The sequence below is a fragment of the Muscardinus avellanarius genome (assembly GCF_963383645.1).
Source record: "Muscardinus avellanarius genome assembly, chromosome: 4".
NCBI lineage: Eukaryota > Metazoa > Chordata > Mammalia > Rodentia > Gliridae > Muscardinus > Muscardinus avellanarius.
The window spans coordinates 18,170,563-18,191,141 of NC_137789.1; the positions used below are offsets into that span (position 1 = coordinate 18,170,563).

The window sequence follows — 20,579 nt, forward strand, 5'->3', positions numbered from 1 at the left end:
ATTAATGAAAATAAAAATCCTATGGAGAGGGAACAGTGAAAAATGCCATTCTTTTTTTTTTTTTTTTTTTTTTTGTGGTACTAGGGTTCCTGGAAACCCTTCTACCTCCGGGCTACACTCTCAGACACCTATTTTGTATATTTTTATTTGAAAACAGGGTCTCCCAAGCCAGCACAGCTGGCTTCGAACCTGCGCGATCCTCCTGTCTCCGCTTCCCAAGCGCGGGGATTACAAGCATGCACCACCACGCCCGGCAAAAAACATCATTCTTTTAAAGATATAAAGCCATTATAGAAATAACACAAATTCTCTAAATAGCACATTTAATATTTAGAGTCCATTACTAAAACACAAAAAGTATCAACATTATTAGTTATGAATTGATTTTGTATATAAACTATTGCATACAAAGAAGACCAGGAGAACAGAATAAAATACCAAGGGAATAAAAAACACCAGGTAAAGGGTAATCAAAATATAGAGCTAAGGAAAACTTAGGACTGAGCAAACTGAGAAAGAAATGGTTATAAGCAAATACGACTGGAGTCTTCAAGATGCTAAAGGAATCATGGGAGTAGATATAAATATGATACCTAAGAACACTACTGATTAAATATAACTGGAACAAAAAATTCAAATAAAACTGCTAACAGAGTACTTTTAAGAGTCATACCAGAAAGAAAAAAATTAGAAAAAAATTTTGATTTAAAAAATTACAAAGATTTCTAGACCCCATTTTCCATTATACCAAAATATGTTAAGAGTTAAATGATACAGATGAATTACCATCTTAAAATTATCACAAAATTCCTATAAATTGTGTTCTTTTGTATGGCTAAGTAAAACAAAATTATTCAATATGTTTAAGTCTAAATGACTGTCACAGTATTAAGGTGGAGAATGAGGTAGGAATGAGTGAGAATATACCAAAATGGATGACAATCAAAAGATCAGCATAATTTGTGTTTTATCAAGCAAGAAAAGGTTCCAAACTCCCTGCCGATCCCCTAAAATGCAAATAAACTTACCTTTTCTAGTTCTACAAGAAAGCTGTCCAGAGACTCATCAGAAAGTTTGCCTACTTCAAACATTGTAACTGCATGACTTTTCAAGTTCTGCAAGAAAGAAACAAAATAATAAAGTTCTAGTTTTCCTTTTCTATGCTAAACATAGGATCTTAACATTTATGTATTTCTTTTCAATATATTTAAACTTAAAAGTAGATGAAGTGAGGAGCTGATTCTTCCAATTACAAAAGCAAACCCTCACTAAAAGTTATTATATTCCTCTAAGGAATATAAAACCTAGTGCTGTGTTTTTAGAAATACTTTCAGCATTCAAGAAGATTGAAAAGCACTGAATTATTTTCTATCTAACTTAAACTTTTTTCACTGGATGCATTGTAATTTACATCATATTGGATTAGAGAGTATTAGAAAAATACATGCATGTAACTCTTTCCCCCAACCGGGACCCTCCCCCACCACCACCCTCAGCCTGCAAATCTTTGAGATTAAAACTGGCAATTTTGTAAATGTTCATTATTTCTACTATGCAATTATATACGCATCTGACTTACTGGTGAAAGATTTCCCATCATTAAAAAGGCAGTAAGAGTCGAATCAAATAGAAATGCAATACGCTTTGTATATCCCGTAGAAAGACTCAAACTGCTTACACTGGCTGTGTCAGCTGGAAAAAAAAATAAATTAAAATTATGTAAATGAAAATTAATCTTTACTTATCATTTAGAATTAAAGAAAGTATTTTATTTTAGCTATATCAGATACCCAAAAGTACATAAGTATAAGCAGTGTTAGAGTCATAAGAGGTCCCACTCATACCTAGCTCAAATCACAAAAAAATTTAAAACAAACTTTAAAAGGTGCTTTCTTTTGCCAGGCGTGGTAGCACACTCTTGTAATCCCAGCACTTGGCAGGTGGAGACAGGAGGATCGCGCAGGTTCAAAGCCAGCATTGAATAAAAAAAAAATTGAATAAAAAAAAATCTAAAACAGAAAAGTTAACAAGAAAGCCTCATAGCTGCAGAAGTGTATGTTTGGACAGATGCTCTTCTACAGACAGACCCTAAAGTAAAGAGAGTCACTGCCCACCTGGATCTTCTTGACTATTTGTATCCGTGTCCGTAGCTGAAGAAGCTTCTTGTACAGGACTTCTACTTTCACTGCCATCCCAAGACAACAGCATCTTCTGCGGATCTAAAGTACTCCTGTTATGGAAGAACGCATTCACTTTTTAAACATCATATAAATAAAAATAAAAATAGCTACTGAAATCAGTACTTAAAATTATGAAAAGTCAATCTAAATACAGTCTAAATATATAATATTATGTAAAAATACATATATTTTTTTTCTAGATTGAGGGTCCTTAGTTTCATCAGACTGTAAAAAGTCAATCTAAATCCAGTCTAAATATATAATATTATGTGCAAAATATTACATATTCTTTTTTTTCTAGATTGAGGGTCCTTAGTTTCACCATACTGTAAAAAAGACACATCACACACAAAAAAATTTAAAATCACTGATAGGGTTTACCTCAACTGACAGACTGAATAGATTAAGTAAAATTAAATTTTTTCAAAAAGAAACTCTAATATGCCATACTGAATAAGTGAGTTACTTTAATCTGTTCACAGATGGAACATTCTTCCACGACAAATGAAGTTGATCCAGATTTATTACTTGTCCCTTCTTATGGGCAAAGCCCAATCGGCAATACATCGAAACAGCATTCTAAAAGGAAAACAAAGCAAATGATCACTTAAAACAAACCAGAAATCAGGATATTTGTAGAGCAAGAATATAGCAAGAGAATGTGCCTCTAGTGATTCTCAAACCAGCTCGTGCTGAAAGCAAGAGAAAGCTTTTCAGCAGAACTGTTCTGCCACTTGGGTCTTCCACAAAAGCAGGAGAGATGCTCCCACCTCCTCTCCTCCCTGACTAGACCTGCTCCATAGAGACCTGAGCTGGCTACAAGATCCCAAGCTGAACATGCTGTGCGTGCCACCCCATCTGGCTGAGGACTGACTCGGGGCCCCTCACCACACCCTTTTCTCTCTCTGTAAACACCTCTTTCCTGGGCACAATCCCTCAAGCAGCTAACAAGAATCTCAATATCTGTTTTTCAACAGCAGCATATCAAGTAACATCTACTTAGTTCAAAAGGAGTATAAATATAACATACCTTAACCAGGGATAAGTCTATCTCAAGGACATTTGCAAGCTGTAAAGTAACATTAAAAATGTTTTTTTAATTGGTGCACTGTAGGCATACATCACAATGAGGTTCAGTGTGATAGAAACATGCATATACACAGTGCTCATGTGCTTCCCTCCCAGCCCCACCCACCCTGCTTCCTCCTCCTCACCATGCAAAGTATTGGTATTCATAACGTTCCTAGCACTAACAGCCACTACAGTTATAATAGACAAATGTAATCAGAATCAGCAAATTTTTAAATATCAATAGCTAAAAGAATGAATAAATTCTGAATTCAGAACTTTCTTCGTTCCATGTCTCTAAGATGCTTAAAGTAGTATACATCATCCAGGTAGTGTCCTTGACAACTTACATTCCTTACTCTTTTAATTTTGTTTCATTTAAAATAAATTCCTAAATATATTAATATAGTCTATGAAGAGCCATATAAAGTGATTTAACCTAATTATAAATTGACCAAAAAAGTTACGTGTGTGTGTGTGTGTGTGTGTTTGTAAGAATTAACTTAAAATGTTGACATTTAAAACCCGGTGTGGTGGCGCATGTTTGTAACCCCAGTACTGGGCAGCTGAGACAGTAGAATCCCAGTTTGAGGACAGACTCAGCAACTAAGTGAGGCCCTCTGCAACTTAATGAGACCCTGTTTCAAAAATAAAAAATATCCAGGCATGGTGGTGCACGCCTGTAATCCCAGCACTTGAGAGGCTGCGACAGGAGGATTGCACAGGTTCGAAGCCAGCCTCAGCTATTTGGTGAGGCTCTCAGCAACTTAGTGAGACCCTGTTTCTAAATAAAATATAAAATAGGTCTGGGAGTATAGCCCAGAGGTAGAAAGCCCCTGGGCTCCACCCCCAGTACCACCAAAAAATAAATAAAAAATAAAAAATAAAAAAATTAGGGCTAGGCAGTGTATCTTGAAGGTAGAATGTCCCTGGGTTCCATCCCCAGTACTAAAGAAGAAAAATATTGACATATAAGTATATTAATGATCTCTAATCTCCCTATGAATAAATATTGAAAACATCTAACTATAACATTAAATAATTTACCTACTTTATGCAAGCTTATTTTATAGCCATAAGATCATATTTTCATAAGATGTTGCCACACTTACCTCTGCAACATTCGTGTGCTCATCTATTGAAACAAATATTTTATAAAGCAGAGTTTCAAAATAATCACCTTGTACTCGATTCATTACAAAACCTTCAAGAGGAGGAACTAAAATAAACAAAAGAGACTTCTGAGTGATATTTTATAAAACAAGAAAGTATGATTCAAGTATATATTCAAAAAGAGAAACCTCTTACTTAAAAAACCAAATACAGCTTTTGATTTATTTTATCCATTTCATAGCTTTCTATGTTTCACAGAAACCATTCCATAGTTTTCTAAAATTCGCAAAGTCCATATACAACAATATCCACAAAGAGAGCTAGAAAGGAAGACCACAAAATTTGCAAAGAATAATTCACTACAGCACTCTTCGAGCTAACTGAGGCAGAGAAAATGCTAGAAGACCTGAACTTGGTCAAAAGCCATATGGGAGCTGCTTCGTAGAGACATCTGCAAAGGCTTTCTGATGTGTTTGAGGCCACATGGGCAGCAGAAGTGACTGGGCCTATGCAGGAAGGCAAATGACTGCAAGAAAGAAACCAGGTGGATGAAAAGCACTGGCTCTCTGCCTTTCTCCCTGGGACCCCCACTCTACCATGAGAAGGGAAATTCAATCTAAAGACTGCCACCCTTACCAGTAGTCACCAGCGTAATTTGCTCTTTGGGACTTTGCATTTTCTACCTTCCTCAGTGGCCAGAGGTCAAGACCTTCAACACAGCAGGCAGCCCAACCATCACTCTCCGCCTGAATATTCACTCAGGTTCTCATTTCTATCTCTTTGGTACAAATATTCCAAATGAAATTTGCCAGAGAGCTCTGCCAGACAACAACATCTTTAGATACACTATGCTTTTCTTCGCCTTTCTCAGATGTGTATGGCTCCTGTGAAAATATTCTGGCAAAAAGGAATGTCTAGGATCCCTGTGTCCCCTAACCCTAATACTAATTGCACTCAAAATTTTAATTGTTCCTGGCAGTGAAAAGTAAGACAAAACTCAAGTGAGTACAATTAAGACACTGAATAACTAAAGTGCACACTTCAGGATAGGTTATATATTTTATACATCGGGAGTTTTCTATAAAGCCCCGTCACCATACATTTGTTAATAGTATGGTCACTCCCTGGTATTTGTACTTTATATATGATTACACAAATATTAAATATCTTAGCACAATCAAAAAATCACAAACAAGAACTATAACGAAATACATGCTGAAAGTATATATGTAATATACCTGAATGTTATTAGTGCTTCTACAAGCTGGTAAGAAATCTAAACCATAGGGAAAAAAAGGGCCACTGTGTGTTCAAGGATGTTAGTAACCTTATCACTATTATCATGGCAAAGAACTGGAAATAACCTAACTAGCCAGCAACAGGAAAATGGTTTAATAAATTGATGCATTCGTTAGGCAGAAGAGGAAATTACACAGGCTGTAAGTACTGGCTTAACTTGGAGAGGTGGGTGAGGAGTGAGGAGAAATAAAAGACTGGAGTAACAAACACCAAAAAGGTATGTTAAGAGAAATGAAGAACATATAATTCCAAGATATTACTGATTATATGTAAGAACTGCTATGTACTGAGCAAGGGCCAAAAGGTGACATGATTTATGAAAATATCGATTTAATTTGGGATTGCAATTATTTTATCTTCAAGTCCTAGTACTTGATATTGTGTGTATACCAAAATACCAGAAAAATGAAAAGGAATCTAGGTCAAACTACCACAATGGGTTCCAATGTAATAAAAAATAAATGTTTTTCTCTGAAAAATCTTAACACCAAAGATCCTAGGTGATCTATGTCTAAGTTACTTGGTTGCTATATAGTGCCTCCCTCACAGAAGCCATTCAAACACCAGTGGAAAACATGAGCCCAGACTTACCTGCTATACAGCTGTCATCAGATATTGGTACATCCAGATAAATAAATCCTTTGTTATATAAACCTACAGAAACAAAATATCTTGTTTTAGATGGAACACTATACAACAGCAATAGTTAAAAAAAAAAAAAAGTCCTGCCTTTCTGTAAAGATTCTTACAACTGAATGTTTTGTGAAGAAAAAAGTAAAATAAAAGAGAAAAGGCATTAAAGTTTTTAATCTTGGTTTCCTACATATATTCAGAACTACAAAATTTTTTACCATTCATTTGTATGGATTTCTAGTGTATATTACTAATTATAGTCATACTAGCCAACAACAAACTAAGGTCACATTTCAAACAATAACATGTCTTAGGAAATAGCACTCTGTGCCTAGTTTGTAAGTAACGGCTATTCAACACTGATGGCTTGAAACAAGTTCTCATGTTACGAAGACCGTGTCTACTAACCACTTACTATGGACTACATTGTAATCTAGCGATCCAGAGAGCTGAGGGCCTGAATCGATGATCTTATCAACAGCGCATTTCTCAGGCAAAGTGCAGATCTAAGAAAAGCAAAATATTTTCAATTAAGTTCTGTTCAAGTTCATTAATCCTAAGTCTCCTGAAATCGAGTTACGTTGAAACCGATTGTCTGCCATGGGCTGAATCATCGATGCTTTTTTTCACTTATCACTTCAGATTTTACACATGACCATTACTTAAGGTGCCAAATTACACTACCAAGAGAATTTAGAGAACAAAGTCACTATAAATGCCAATATCTGCTGGCTAGTAATCACTGCCCACTAAAAGATACCAATATTTACTCCTCGCCTATGAATTCAAGTCAAATTCATTGGGTGATTTCTGAATCTCTGCAGTCAGAAGTTGAGTCAAACTCCACATGAATATTATCCAAGACAAGAGGCTTTTTAGCTCATGATAGTCTGACATCTCTTTCAATAAGTACTCATCCTGAAACAGAAGTTCAAAGCCTTCTACTCACTGACTTTAATATCCACTCCAGAGAAAAATTACAGGCCAAAATTTTTAAAAAAGCCCTATCCTCATTTATATTCCTTCAACTACACATCAGGTAGCCTGATCTCTAGGCCCCTCACCGCCATCCCCGTTCCTCTAAATCCATATCCCTTCCAAAATATATAAAGCTTCTTATCAGATGTAGCTGGGCCACTGGGAATACCATTTCCCATAATCTTAATCAATAGTCATTCAACATAGTCATTAAGATACAGGTTCCATAGCCAAATGTCTATATGAATTCTTTGATCATTACTACCATTAGTATTTGAGCCATTAATTAACTGCTCTGTGTTCACTTTCCTCTCTGTGAAATGGGGTACAAACAGTACTTTCCCCTGGGGTTGTTATGAAAATTAAATGGGACAACATAAGAAGCACTTGCAATAGTTCCTGGCATACCTAGCATACAGCAAGTGTTCGAATGTGGTGGCCATATCATTGTGGTTTATATCTGTGACATCTCATGTCACTTTACATAAAAACTCTAACATCCTCAGAGTTATGTCAAGTCTCCCTCACCATCAAAAAGTATCTTGGAAGCCGGACGTGGTGGCGCACGCTTGTAATCCCAGCATCCGGGAGGCTGAGACCAGAGGATCACGGTTCACGGATAGCCTCAACTACTTAGTGAGACCCTCTGCAACTCGGTGAGACCGGTTTCAAAATAAAGATTAAAAAAAATAATAAATAGGGCAGAGGATGTAGCTCGGAAGTTGAATGCCCCTGGGTTCCATCCCCAAACCCGCAAAAAAAAAAAGTATCTTGGAAACTCCATCAGTATTCTAACCTACTAACATCACTTTACATTTTGAATTAGTTTAACTTTCTGCAAGAAACCAAATAGTATTAATTTATTAAATATTATATAACAATTAAAAGTTGTAAAATAAGTTTTTAAAAATTCTGTGTTTAACTTTTAAAGACGTCTACCTTGATGTCATCTTCTGTAATATATCCAGCCTGCACTACCCACCATGCTTCTATGGTGATTTCCACTGGCTTTATTGGGAGAAGATCACGGGCTGTTTTCCTTCTGAAAAATTTCTGCAATGGTACAAACATAGTCAACCTAAAATTACCACTTTCTTCTTTTACCAGTAATATAATAAGGTTGTTTCTAACAGACAAAAATAAACTTTTTTATATGCTTATCTTTTAACATCTTAACTATTCTAGATATATCAAATGGAGAAAGCCATTCTTATATTGTTTCAAAATAAATTCCTTTAAATCACTAATTAAAACTGAATCAAAATCCAGAAACTCAAGTGAAACTCAAGAGATAAAATATGTATTTATTTCACCCAATAAGTGAACCCTGGGTTTAGAATGAGCAAAAACAAACAAAAAAAAAAAAAAAAAAAAACAAGTAGAGCAAATCTAATTTTAAAAACAAGTATTTTAGGCTGATTATTTTTTAATTCAATCATCATGTAAGCTATAAGCTAGAGATTACTGAAGGGTTGTGTTTGTATTGTTTCTGTACTAAGTATACTGTACTTGGTCAAAGAAATAACAATTCATTATTTCTACCACTTAAAAAAAAAACCTATGTGAAAGAGGTCAAGATGAAGGGGGATGACTTACTTTAGATGATCTACACTGATTCATAAGATCAATATACTGATTTCTTCCTATGCCGAGAAGCCTCAGACCTGAAAAAAAGTCTTTCCTTTAAAAACATTTAATACAGCTTGAAAGGTCAGTGTACTTTTAAGTTATTTTAGGAAAAACCTTCAACTTATGTTTATCCTTTGATTACTGACTGAAGGAGTCTATCAATATCAAATTAAAAAGAATTCTTCAAGCAATTAAAAAAGTTAAACTGAGAGAGATGAATTCAAGCTGACAATTTGAACACTAAATGAAAACATCTTTAAAAAGCAGAACTGTCCCTAATTTAAAGAAGTCAAAGTGTATCCTTAGCAAAAGCTTCTGATAAAACAGAACTATGTCACATTTCAAATATATACCTCACTAAGTATAATAAAATGCCAGCAAATTATGTTAGTAGGTACTGTTCACATCAGTCTGCTAAACTACTGTGCTCAAGTTCTTCTCCCTCATTAGGCATGCTATACTTACAGCCCAAATATCAGAAAGATCTTCATTCTCTAGAAATACACAGATTATCCTACTTTTCTGATTCTATCACTTTAAAACATTCCTCTCTTAGATATTTACACTATATCTTACACTTGGTTTATACTTGATGATACAATTCTCATTAGGAATGTTCTCACTTCCCACATATACCAGATTAAAAACATATCACAGTACTGACAGACACCAGCATGCACACACAAAGATACAATCTAAACATTATCTCCTTCAGCATAATTAAACACTTACAATCAGCAGCAGTAAAATTGGGCAATGAATCATAACTTTTCTCACTGTTCATGATGTCCTTTTAAAAAGAAAAGATTTTTTATTTTAAAGGCAAAATTTCCTTAGTTGAAATCATGTGTATAAATATAAATCAATATGGCCACACAGAGTAACAGTTATTATTACAGGAAGCACTGAGATCATAGCTTGGAGCCCTCAAGCACGCAGACTGCACCGTGGTACTTACCCGATGATCCCCACCTAGTAACCTAGAGCAGACTGTGGGTCTGGGCTTCTCACAATGTTCTCTCTGTATGTCTACCACATCCGAGCCCTATAGCCTCTGCCCTTGGAAAGCTAAGCGAGGAGGGCCTGCTACGAGCCCAGGCTTCTAGCCTCTCCACACTTCATTCCTGAGAGAAGGCCACAGTTCAATTCATGTATCACAGGTGATATGGTACCCCAACGTTCACGTGTTACGCAGCCATATTCAGAGGCAGGACATGGCTGGAGTTGATACACTGGGGCATGGCCTTGAATACTGTTGTCTGTCCTCGCCCCCTGCCTCAACCACCCTTCCTGCTTCTGGCCGCTATGACTGAGTGGCTTTTGTTCCACCATGCGCCCCACCACCACGGTTTCTGCCTCGGAGCCAGGAAGTATGGACTTAACCTCTACAGCAGTGAGCCTGAGTAAGTATTTCCTCCTCTAAGTTGTTCTTATCAGGTAGTCTGGTCATACTGAAAGAAAGGCTGGCTAAAACCCCAAAGCATGCACTACAATCTAAGAGTCGAACGCTTAGTAGGCTTTATTCCTGTGAGTCCTGATGAGGGGCAGAGTTAAACTCAGTATACAGCTTTTTCCAACCCCCGTCTGTTTCTCAAAAAATACATCAACTGCTTACTGCAGGATGAAATCCACTTACACCCAGGAGCTATACCCAAAGGTATAGAAACAGAAACCAGGGAGCAGCAAGTACATGGATGTAAGTGGAATGAAAGCTGATTAATGGACAAAAACTCCATTGATTTTATACCCACACCTTGCAGGCAATACTAGAAAAGGAGTCAGAGAGACAGCAGTAAGTATTCTTGTGTGTGTGTGTGTGTGTGTGTGTGTGTGTGTGTGTGTGATTGAACCCAGGGGCATTCACTGTACTAACCTGGTCTTCATCCCAAAGCAGAACCACCCAAACATAATTAAATAGCAAATGGGTACTAGATCAATACTGCCAATCTTTATATAAGCTCACTTACACAGGGTATATAACTAGTATTAGTTATTCAACACAAGCCAAACACAAACTGTCTTGAAAAAAGGCTGAATATTACAAGTCAATAATTATATAGAGATAATTACATAAACAAAAATAGTAAAAAAAAATAGTTACATAAACAGCTAGAACTAATACATTTCTCTTTTTTAACAAATGTATTACATAATATTTGATCTGCATCATTATTTATTTATAGTTAGTGAAGAGTAAATACAGTAAGTTTCCCTGAACTTAATGCTCACTTCTGTCACCCACATTTTCAACCTTAATTATACAGTAAAAGCAGTACGTTTTACACAGATTCTGCTAATGTAAATGACTGATTAATGCCCAAATATCACAAAGAGTCAACTATACCTTCAAGAACAAAGAATATAAACAGGTACCTTTCTGATGTGAAAACATCAATAATGACAACTACTTAGACAAGTGTGGCTCAGTTAACTTGTAACCAGCCATCCTTCTTAAACAATAATTTCAGAAACAATATTCACTGTAGCCAGGAGCTGAAGAGCTGGTCACCAGCTGCAAAATGTCCCTGGTATCTAAGTCTCACCCTATTCCCAATGGTTCACTCCCACTGTAAACTCACCTCCATAATACCAGTATAATATGAAAACGGTGTTATCCTCAAACCCTTCACCATGATATCTGATAAATGGTAAGGGTAGAGCATGAGGTGATCTCGACTGTACTTCAGTAGTTCCTCATAGTATTTACGTTCATCTTTCTTGACATGTTTAACTGCGGGGAAAGAGGAAAATTTTCCAGAGTTCTCAGGTTTAAATATAGTAACATATTCACTTTGAAAAGTAATGCAACATACTTTATAAACTTATACTAATTTTTTAAAGTGTGTACATCAGAAGAGAACCAAAAAAATCTAAGTTGAACAAAGAACAATTATATCATAAGAAACAAACCAGAGTATAAAAGCAAAGTGTATAATAGGATAGATACGTGGAGAAATAAATAGAAGACAAGTATGGAAACACCAGCAAGCCCCCCCACGCCACTACAATGCCCCAAAACACAGAACATAGGCCAGAAGTCACAAACCCCTTACTATACTATTACTTTTCTTTCTTTTGTTCTTTTTTTTTTTTTTTTTCTTTGTGGTACTGGGGATTGCAATCTCTCTCCCTCCAAGCTAATACTCAAAGCCCCTTTTTTATATTTTTGTTTTGAAATAGGGTCTCACTAAGTTTCTGAGGCTGATCTTGAAGCCAATCCTCCTGTGTTAGCCTCCCGAGTACTGAGATTATAGGCCTGTGCCACCACACCTGCATGCCTGGCTCTGTCATTTATTTGTTTGTTTGTTTGTTTATTTATTTATTTATTTACTTTGAGGCATGGTCTCACTATGGTGCTCATACTGGCCTCAAATTTGCAATCTTCCTGCCTCAATCTCCCAGCCATCCAGCCTTGAAACTGGAATTACATGCACATGCCACAGCACCCAACTCACTAGATTACTTTGCAAGATATCCAAGCCACGTGCTGGTTTTCAATGGAATCAAGTATATTTTTAAAAACCAAGTGCTAATTTTATTTTTGTTTTTAATATAAAATGCCCTCTAACTCCCCATAGAAAATGTTTACACAAAAAAACTCTCTCAGGCCTGGGGGTACAGTTCAGTGGTAGAGCACTTGCCTAGCATGTACAAAGGCCCTGGGTTTGGCCCCCAGCACTGCACAAAAACCTCACTCTCTAACATATTATGCTTAAAATAAGAGTAACACATAGCAGGGCAGCAAAAGAGAAAAACCAAAGTAATTTGACAAAGAAAAAGTCAATATATTTTAAATGAAGTAAAAAATTATGAAACCAACCAAGCTTAAAATTGTTCCAATTATTATAGAAAGTTTTTCATTAAAGTGACAGTACTTAGAAATTTGCAGCAACAAAGCTCAAAGTTGAAAATTATTTAGAACTCTACTTTCTTTTCTGGCACATTTCTCAGGCAAAACATTTAAGATTCTACAGAAAATAATGAATGTATAAACAACACTCTAAAAGATCATTTCCATCAGAATTTTAAAAATCTACTCACTAATACAAATTGTTATTAAGTGGAATTGGTTAGTATAGTTTCTTAAAGTCTTTACATAGAAAATCTCGGTACCGTGAAGTAGAAAAAAGTGGGAAAGACTTCTGAAAACAATGACTGCAGCATAACACACCTCTACTTACCTAAGTTATTTCTGTATCGTAACTGATTGCGAATACTGTATAGGACAACCTGCTTTTCATACTCTCTCTGTGAATTTCCAAGACTCTAAAAGAAATTCCAGATAGATATTAAACAGCTTCCAAAATGAACAATAATCCTTTTTCCCACAAAATTTCAAAACCATGACCCCTAATTTTATCCTAGTCTCTAATTCCCAGAACTGAATAAAAAGTACTTTCTTAAGTTTTATTATATTAACTTTCTTGCTGTAGTATTCGAGCAAAAGCTCAAAGTGCTTCCTTTCAGTGTGCCCTTCTAAAAATGAATTGCTAAAAGTAACCATTTAATATTAAATAAGAGTTCGAGCAAAATTTCCCCATGTTAACAAAGTTCTACTGCAAAGCCTTCCTTCCTAAATGCACCCAATGTGTATATGCTAAATGGATGGATGAATGGCTTCTTGCACCTGTATTTATTTAAACTTAAGGATGTCAACTAAGTCATCTGTAACTGAGGGCCACAATTATTTAAAATTTCTAGGGAACGTACATTTCAAATGCACATAAGGTCTCTTCTTTAAAACACCATTAGAAAACATGTGGACATCAGAATTCTAATATACAGTCATCTCTTGGTATCTTTGGGGCACTGCTTCCAAGACTCTGAAGATAACAAAATCCACACATGTTCATGCCCCTTACCTAAAAAGGCATAGTATTTGCTATAATCTTGCATCCTCCTGGGTTCTTTACATCATTTCTAGAGTACTTATATTAGTTTATACAATACAAATACTCTGTAAATCGTTTATAATATACCACCTAGGGAACAGTGGTAAGAAAGTCAGTACATGTTCAGCACAGACATATTTTTCTGCAGTATTTTTGGTCAGCAGTTGGCTTAACCTGCAGATGGAAATCCTACAAAGGGCCAACTGTATACTTTAATAAGTAAAATATTTTCTAGCTATGCACTTTGCGTCATACATTCAAAGCTGGACTACTCATAAAATCAAAGACTAAGTTTCCTTGATTACAGTCAACATTCTATCCAATGAGTGAGCATGAACTTAATATGTGCCTGCTCTCCCTCTTCTAAATTTTAGGTATGGTCTTTCTAACATAAAGTGAAACTGGCTATCTTTAATGACAGAAAGATTGGAGGATTTGGTTCATCTCATTTCTTATTTACAGGTTTTTGAAAGCCAAAGTAAACGTCTGTCTATACTTTCACTTACGGCAATCTTCATAACGAGACAGATAGAACTCAGATCTAAGTTTCATGACTATAAAACTGACCTATAACTGGACATCCTGGTGAGACATAATGTAAGAAAACTAAGTATCTTTCTTCCTGCACCTAGATGAATTTGTCACAGGTTAAAAAGAATCCACACTACTGCCACAATCATGAGCTTATAGTGTTTTCACATTACGAGTGGTTAGTAGAGTTCATTATTGAGAAGCTACCCCACCGTCCTCTAAAGAGTTCCAAAGCCAGGATCAGTAGTGAAGACAGCTAGATTAGAGATGAGAGACTTTCTGTCAAATGTTTAAAGGTTTCCTACAGCTCTACTGCCAATTAAGTCTCTTTCTAAACGAGTAACACACACACACACACACACACACACACACACACACACACACACTTGGAGCACCCAATTTTGCTAAAATCTTATCAAGATCCAAACTTGAGGTTTTGTTCTTCTGTTTCAAAATTAAGTCTTTTAAGTTCCCTGACTTAACAATCATTTTCTCCCTGTCAAACTCTATTCCGAGTAAATCCAGAATAAAAAGTATAAATCAAAACACTCATACAAAATATAAGGGTCCATTATCTGTAAGCCTCATTAGAGAACATAAAATCTATCAAACGTATAATAAGCTTTTGCACTAGAATTTTGACTGGTCCCAATGAATCAATATATAGATATGTACACAAAAACCTAAAAGCCAGAATAAAAGTTAATTTTGTTCTTCCTTATTCAAATATATAAAATGTCATTGTTTGAGATTCTTTAGATCCCTCCCATTCTACCCCAAATCCCCCATTATTCACTTTTGAATACATTGTTGCCACTACAGATGGGGAGGGGTGTCACTTTATTCCTAGACAATGCTGGCCACAGAAATCCTGACAAGGCCTGACAAATGAAGTTGAACAGCATAGAAAAGGAACTATGCAGATGAAGAGGACATAGGAACAAGGCGTTAGCTATAAAGCATCCATTGTGCAGACTTTCCAAAATGCACAGACTTTCTAAATCTGTTTCTCCTACAAACTGCAATATCAATGTGTAATGTACACCCCCATGTATATTCCCCTACATCCCCCAAAAAATACACACACACATTTTTAAAAACCTGACCCTTCCTGGATTATGCAGAACCTCATTATAAGATTGCCCTAAACTAAAAAGACTATCAATTGTTTTTAACAATAAATACAAGCTACTGGTAAACTATAGGACAATCATAAATAAAATGATCCTGGCCACAACTTTTTAATGTATTTTTAAAGTCTAGCATAACCCATACCACATTTTTTTAAAAAAAAATCTTAAATAAAGAGAACTGGCTTGAAATACATTTTCTGAAAATCTGAATCTCCTTCCCCCAACTTTCAGAACAGGGAAGTATGACTCATTTCCAAATTAAGATCATCAAAATTTACTGGAAATCCTATCAAAGTATTCAGTATACTATAATACCAAAAGACAAACTCTTTCCACATACAAACTATTCCCCACTTTTAAAATGACTGAGCTTATCCCCTGTGGTGGGTGGGGAAACCTCAGACTGACACCATCGTTTCACTCAACAAATAATTACTAATAGCCAGCTCTGTATTGGTACTCAGGATACAAAAGTTCCGCCTAATGTGAACAAAATTGCATCCACAGTGGTGAGTGCTGTGGCAGGGCAGAAACACAACACAATGGAAATGCATCCAAGGAGCAACCGCTCCAGGTCAGGGAGGAGTAAAGAGCTAAGTGAGATCCAAATAGAAGCAATAACAACAGAGCCAGGTCATGATCGGACTGGATGTATTTAGAAACCTCTCCCCAATGTGCTGTGAAAAATAGCTACTCTGAAGGCAAGGGACCAGGCAAAAACTGGTATAGTAATCTAAACGGAAACTGACCTAGGAAAACAGAGGTAAGGCTAGAGTAAGTCAATGAAAGCAAATGTGTACTGATGGGCTTCGTGACATCCACAAATGGCCAAGCTTATCCTAAGCTAAAACAGCTGATGTCGTAAGTGAACTCATCCCCCAAAAGGAAAAAGTGAATTTAATTTCATATGTAGACTTAATTTTAAAACTGTCCTGTGATAATTTTAAAGATCGTAAATATTTAGAAAACCCTTTGCCAAACTAATTAAAATCAAGTATGCTTGCTGGTCATAATCAATTTACCTCATTATATTTATTTTGGTAAAGACAAAAGTAGAGAAAAAAATGGAAATAAAGAAGTATTGTTGGTTCTTCCAGTTGTCTTCAGATATGGTAGCCACTGATATCCAAGAATTAATTATAAGTCACCCAAATTTATCCTTGGGTTTTGGTGTCTTAAAGTAAAAGCTTTTTTTTTTTTTTCCACATAATCCATCAGATCCTAGATCTAGGGATCCATCATTTCCTAGATCTAAGGGAGGAGAAAGGCAAAGTAAAATACAATAATCCTTACACCATCAAAACCACCATGCCAAACTTTCCAAAAATATCACCACCAGTGGAAAATATGAATTTCACTCTCAACAAAGTAGAGGAACTGAAGGTCTGAGAAAGTGACCAGAAAAAGTGCCTTATATGTAACACATTATCACTGCCTTCATAAGATTCAACAGCACTTGCCATGTTATGTGTTTACTCATTTGTTTACTGTCTACCTTTGCTAAAATGTAAGCTCTATGAAAGCTGGGTCTTTGTCTTGACTGCTGCAAATTACCCTTACCTACTACAGTAGCACTTAGCAGGTGCTCAATGTCCATCTGTTACACAACTGAGTAAAACTGAGCATTTTAATCCTTAAAAATCTCATGTCACCCTCTTGTTGACACATCTCATATAAACTCATCTTGTCTCGGATACAGTCCAACAAAACAGAGTATGCAAGATCTTTCAAAATCAGTCCCTGCCTGGTATTCCAGTCTGTGTCATCTGTTACCAACCCCACACACTCACCAAACCCCACCTTCAAAAACATGGGCATATAATCAACTCCAAACTTCAGTGACAGTTACTATTCTCAAAACTTACTCTTTCGCTAGTCTGAGCTTCTAAAAATGACGTTCCCTCTGTCTGGAAAAATCTCTATTCCTTCTTCTTACTCTGATTGCTCCTCCAGGACCCAGTTCAAATGCTTTCTCTACACCTCGCTACTCTCCAGGGGGACAATTTCTTACTCCCACCGATACTACAATGGAGGTAGGTCTGAGCTGCTGTCCCTGGATCGTATTCACTTGTTTTTCAACTCTCTCCTCCACCCAAAGTTCTGGAGGTCAAAGACCGGGTTGAAAAGCTGGGAATCACTGGGGGCTTCGCGCGAAGGCGCCAGGCGAGTGCTGGGGACACCATTCCATCCCCCTCGGCGACGGCCCCGCCTGGAGCCTGCGGCCCCTCGTCAGCCCCGGCTGGGTCGGGATCCCGGGATCCAGGCTGGGGACTCGGGGCCGGAGCCCGCAGAGGGCAGCCGGCCGGGCCCGCGGGAGGGCCGGGCAGGTGGCGGCGGGGCGGGGCCGAGCCCGCGGGGCCTGGTCCCCGCTTCGGGCCGGCCGTACCTGCCGCACGTTGGCCGGCAACTTGCTCCAGGGGTAGTTGTGCCGGATGTGGAACTCCACGTCTATGTTCATGATGCCCGAGCCGGGGCCGGCGGCGGGGACCGCGGCTGAAGCGTCGCCTCCCGGCCGCCCGCCCCCGGCTGTCAGCGGAGCCCGCGGCCGCCCCGCGCTCACGCCGCGGAAGCCCTGGGCTGCCCCATGGCCAGGCCTCCGACGGCTCCGCGCGCCGGCCCGGGGCGCCGCGGCGGCGATGGGGAGCTGGGCGCCTCGGCAGCTCCAAGTTTCTTCCTAGTTTCGGGCCACCGGAAATGGCTCTGGGCTTACGTCACTTCCGCCCGCTGGCGCTAGGACTAAGGAGCCGGGCGCCGGTGGGCAGGCCACGCCCCCTAGAGTCTGGTGGGCGGGGCCACGAGGCGCTGCCCCAAACCCTCTCCAAGCCTCCCCCTGCCCTCAGCGCCGAGCCTTCCACATTGAGACTCTTCTTGAAGGTAATCGCCTGGTGTGCCTTGCCGTTTGGGATGATCCACTTTCCCCAAAATGTGAATATGGTCCAAGAGCTGGCAGTTACAGGCACTGGAGTTGGTTTCCTGAGAAGGAGCGACCTGGGAAAGGACCTTACCTGGCTTCAAAGCCCATCCCCAGCTGAGGCCTCTGGGCCAGGGCCCAGGCTCAGGAGCAAAGGGAATGCATAAGTCATCTCCTTCCCCAACTGAGGGAGAAGCTGCAGGTTGTAGATCAAAACTCTGGTGAACCTTCATCCTTCCAAGTGGATGCTGCAAATTGTGGAAGGAGAACCTTGAGCTCCAGGGAAGATTCAAATTCTTTAAGGGTAGGGATTCCGGAAGCAGAAATTTTCAATAGCAGGTGCTAACACGTTGGGGCGGCCCCAGAGAATCTAGAAGACAATGACTCTCACCAACCTTTGGCACGCAGTCTGTGGCTGTTTGCTGCTTTCTTCACACAAATGTCTCCAACGTCATCTTTTAGAGGTAAAATCCAGCATATCTTCATTTTCGATCTAGTGAGAAGATTTGGAGGAACAGATAGTTTCTTCCAGAATTTGTCACTCTGCCTAAGCAATCCCATGAATATTTGATCACTACAACTGCCACAAGTCTTTTTTTGTGTTTTGTTTGGTGGTACTAAGGACTGAACCCAGAGGTATTCTACCTCCAAGCTACACCCCAGCCGTATTTTTTTACTTTTTAATTTGAAACAGGCTCTCACTAAGTTGTAAGAGCCTCATTAATAGTCGCTGAGGCTGGCCATGAACCTGTGATCCTCCTGTCTCAGTCTCCCAAGTACTGAGATTACAAGCATGCGCCACCACACCTGTCAGGTTAAGTATTTTAGAACTAGTCGGTTTCAAACAATAGTTTTAAATAAATAACGCTTTATTATACACTGACAGATTCATAAGTCCTTTTCTACAAAATGCCTAGCCCACACCTCAACAACTGCCAAATCTGAGGCATAGGAGATACCCCATTAGATCTGATTAATTAAAGCAAATGTGGTACCCACTACCTTTGCACAGGTATATTGGTCTCATGTCACCCAGCTGTCATAGCTTTGAACCCTATGTTTACAGAACCTCATCAGCATAGCAAAAGTTAACTGAACTCCAATCATGAGACATTTATTCAGCAAACACTGATTGTCTGCCTACTATTTATTAAGCCTTGCAAGAGATAGCCATTCCTCACAACCCTGTGAATAAACACCTCGGATACTATCCTGATTTAATAGAAAAGCAGAGTAAGGCTTGGCAGGCTTACCTGACTTGCTCACAAGATCACTCAGGTAATGACCACACAAATGCCCTACTATGAAGCCATCCTTTGCATTCCCCAAGCCTAGTTTTCACTGAACTGTTCTGCCTCTGGTTCTAGTTTAGATAATGTTCACTTGAAGTCAATAACATGAACTCCCCCAATATAACACTTTTATGTTTCTAAGTGTAGAAGAGCCCATACTTGTCCAAAGTCTAAATTTCTCTATGCTAATGCATTGTAAGTAACAATGAAAATTAAAGACAACTTGATTTAAGATTCTCTATAAATGGCTGGGTGTGGTGGAACACACCTGTAATGTCAATTAATTCCATAACTTGGGAGGCTGAGACAGGAGGATCACAGATTTCAGGCCTGCCTCAGCAATTTAGGGGGATCCTCAGCAACTTAGTGAGACTCTGTTTTAAAATAAAAAATAAAATAGGGCTGGAGGTGTAGCTCAGAGACATACTGTCTCTGGGTTCCATCCCCAGTACCAAAATATAAATAATCTATAAACCATATTTTATCTAATTATAGCAGTCAAGAGGGAGCATGCCTATGAAACTTTTCCTTTTTATTTACCAACAAATATTAATATAACATAGACACATCTAAATTTTGACAAGTAAGCAGGGGATCATAGCAGTGAACTTATGACTGCTGAATCAATTAGGGACAGACCTTTGAAAATGTGACCGATGCTGAATAGAAAAGACTACCTCAGGAAGTGGATGAGAAAATCAGAAAAAGGAAATGGTAATTGGTCAAAGGCATGTAGACAGGAAGAACACAAATAACCATTCCTTCACAGTAGGAACAGGTGACAGTTTGGTTTATGAAAATACAAAATGCTAATTAAAGTACTAAGCTGCCTCCTTTCCCTCCAACGTGACCAGTCTTTGAGAGGCTGGAAACAGAAGAGTTCAGATGGTTTATAAGTTAACCCACAGACCCAATGACTC

At 38.1% G+C, this 20,579-nt stretch overlaps 1 protein-coding gene across 1 annotated transcript in view; it reads right to left on the reverse strand.

Moving 5' to 3' along the window:
- Positions 1-17,914, reverse strand: part of FAM91A1 (family with sequence similarity 91 member A1) — a gene marked incomplete at both ends in the record, with an annotated part of 38,127 nt that extends 20,213 nt beyond the window's left edge. Inside the window, 14 exons of the mRNA XM_080693829.1 lie at positions 1,029-1,115; positions 1,580-1,692; positions 2,115-2,230; positions 2,647-2,759; positions 3,211-3,249; positions 4,361-4,467; positions 6,252-6,314; positions 6,709-6,799; positions 8,211-8,324; positions 8,868-8,935; positions 9,633-9,690; positions 11,480-11,631; positions 13,082-13,166; positions 17,843-17,914. Of these exons, the coding sequence (XP_080549955.1) occupies positions 1,029-1,115; positions 1,580-1,692; positions 2,115-2,230; positions 2,647-2,759; positions 3,211-3,249; positions 4,361-4,467; positions 6,252-6,314; positions 6,709-6,799; positions 8,211-8,324; positions 8,868-8,935; positions 9,633-9,690; positions 11,480-11,631; positions 13,082-13,166; positions 17,843-17,914 (1,278 nt within the window). The remainder of the gene's footprint in view (positions 1-1,028; positions 1,116-1,579; positions 1,693-2,114; positions 2,231-2,646; positions 2,760-3,210; positions 3,250-4,360; positions 4,468-6,251; positions 6,315-6,708; positions 6,800-8,210; positions 8,325-8,867; positions 8,936-9,632; positions 9,691-11,479; positions 11,632-13,081; positions 13,167-17,842) is intronic.
- Positions 17,915-20,579: the final 2,665 nt, after the last annotated feature.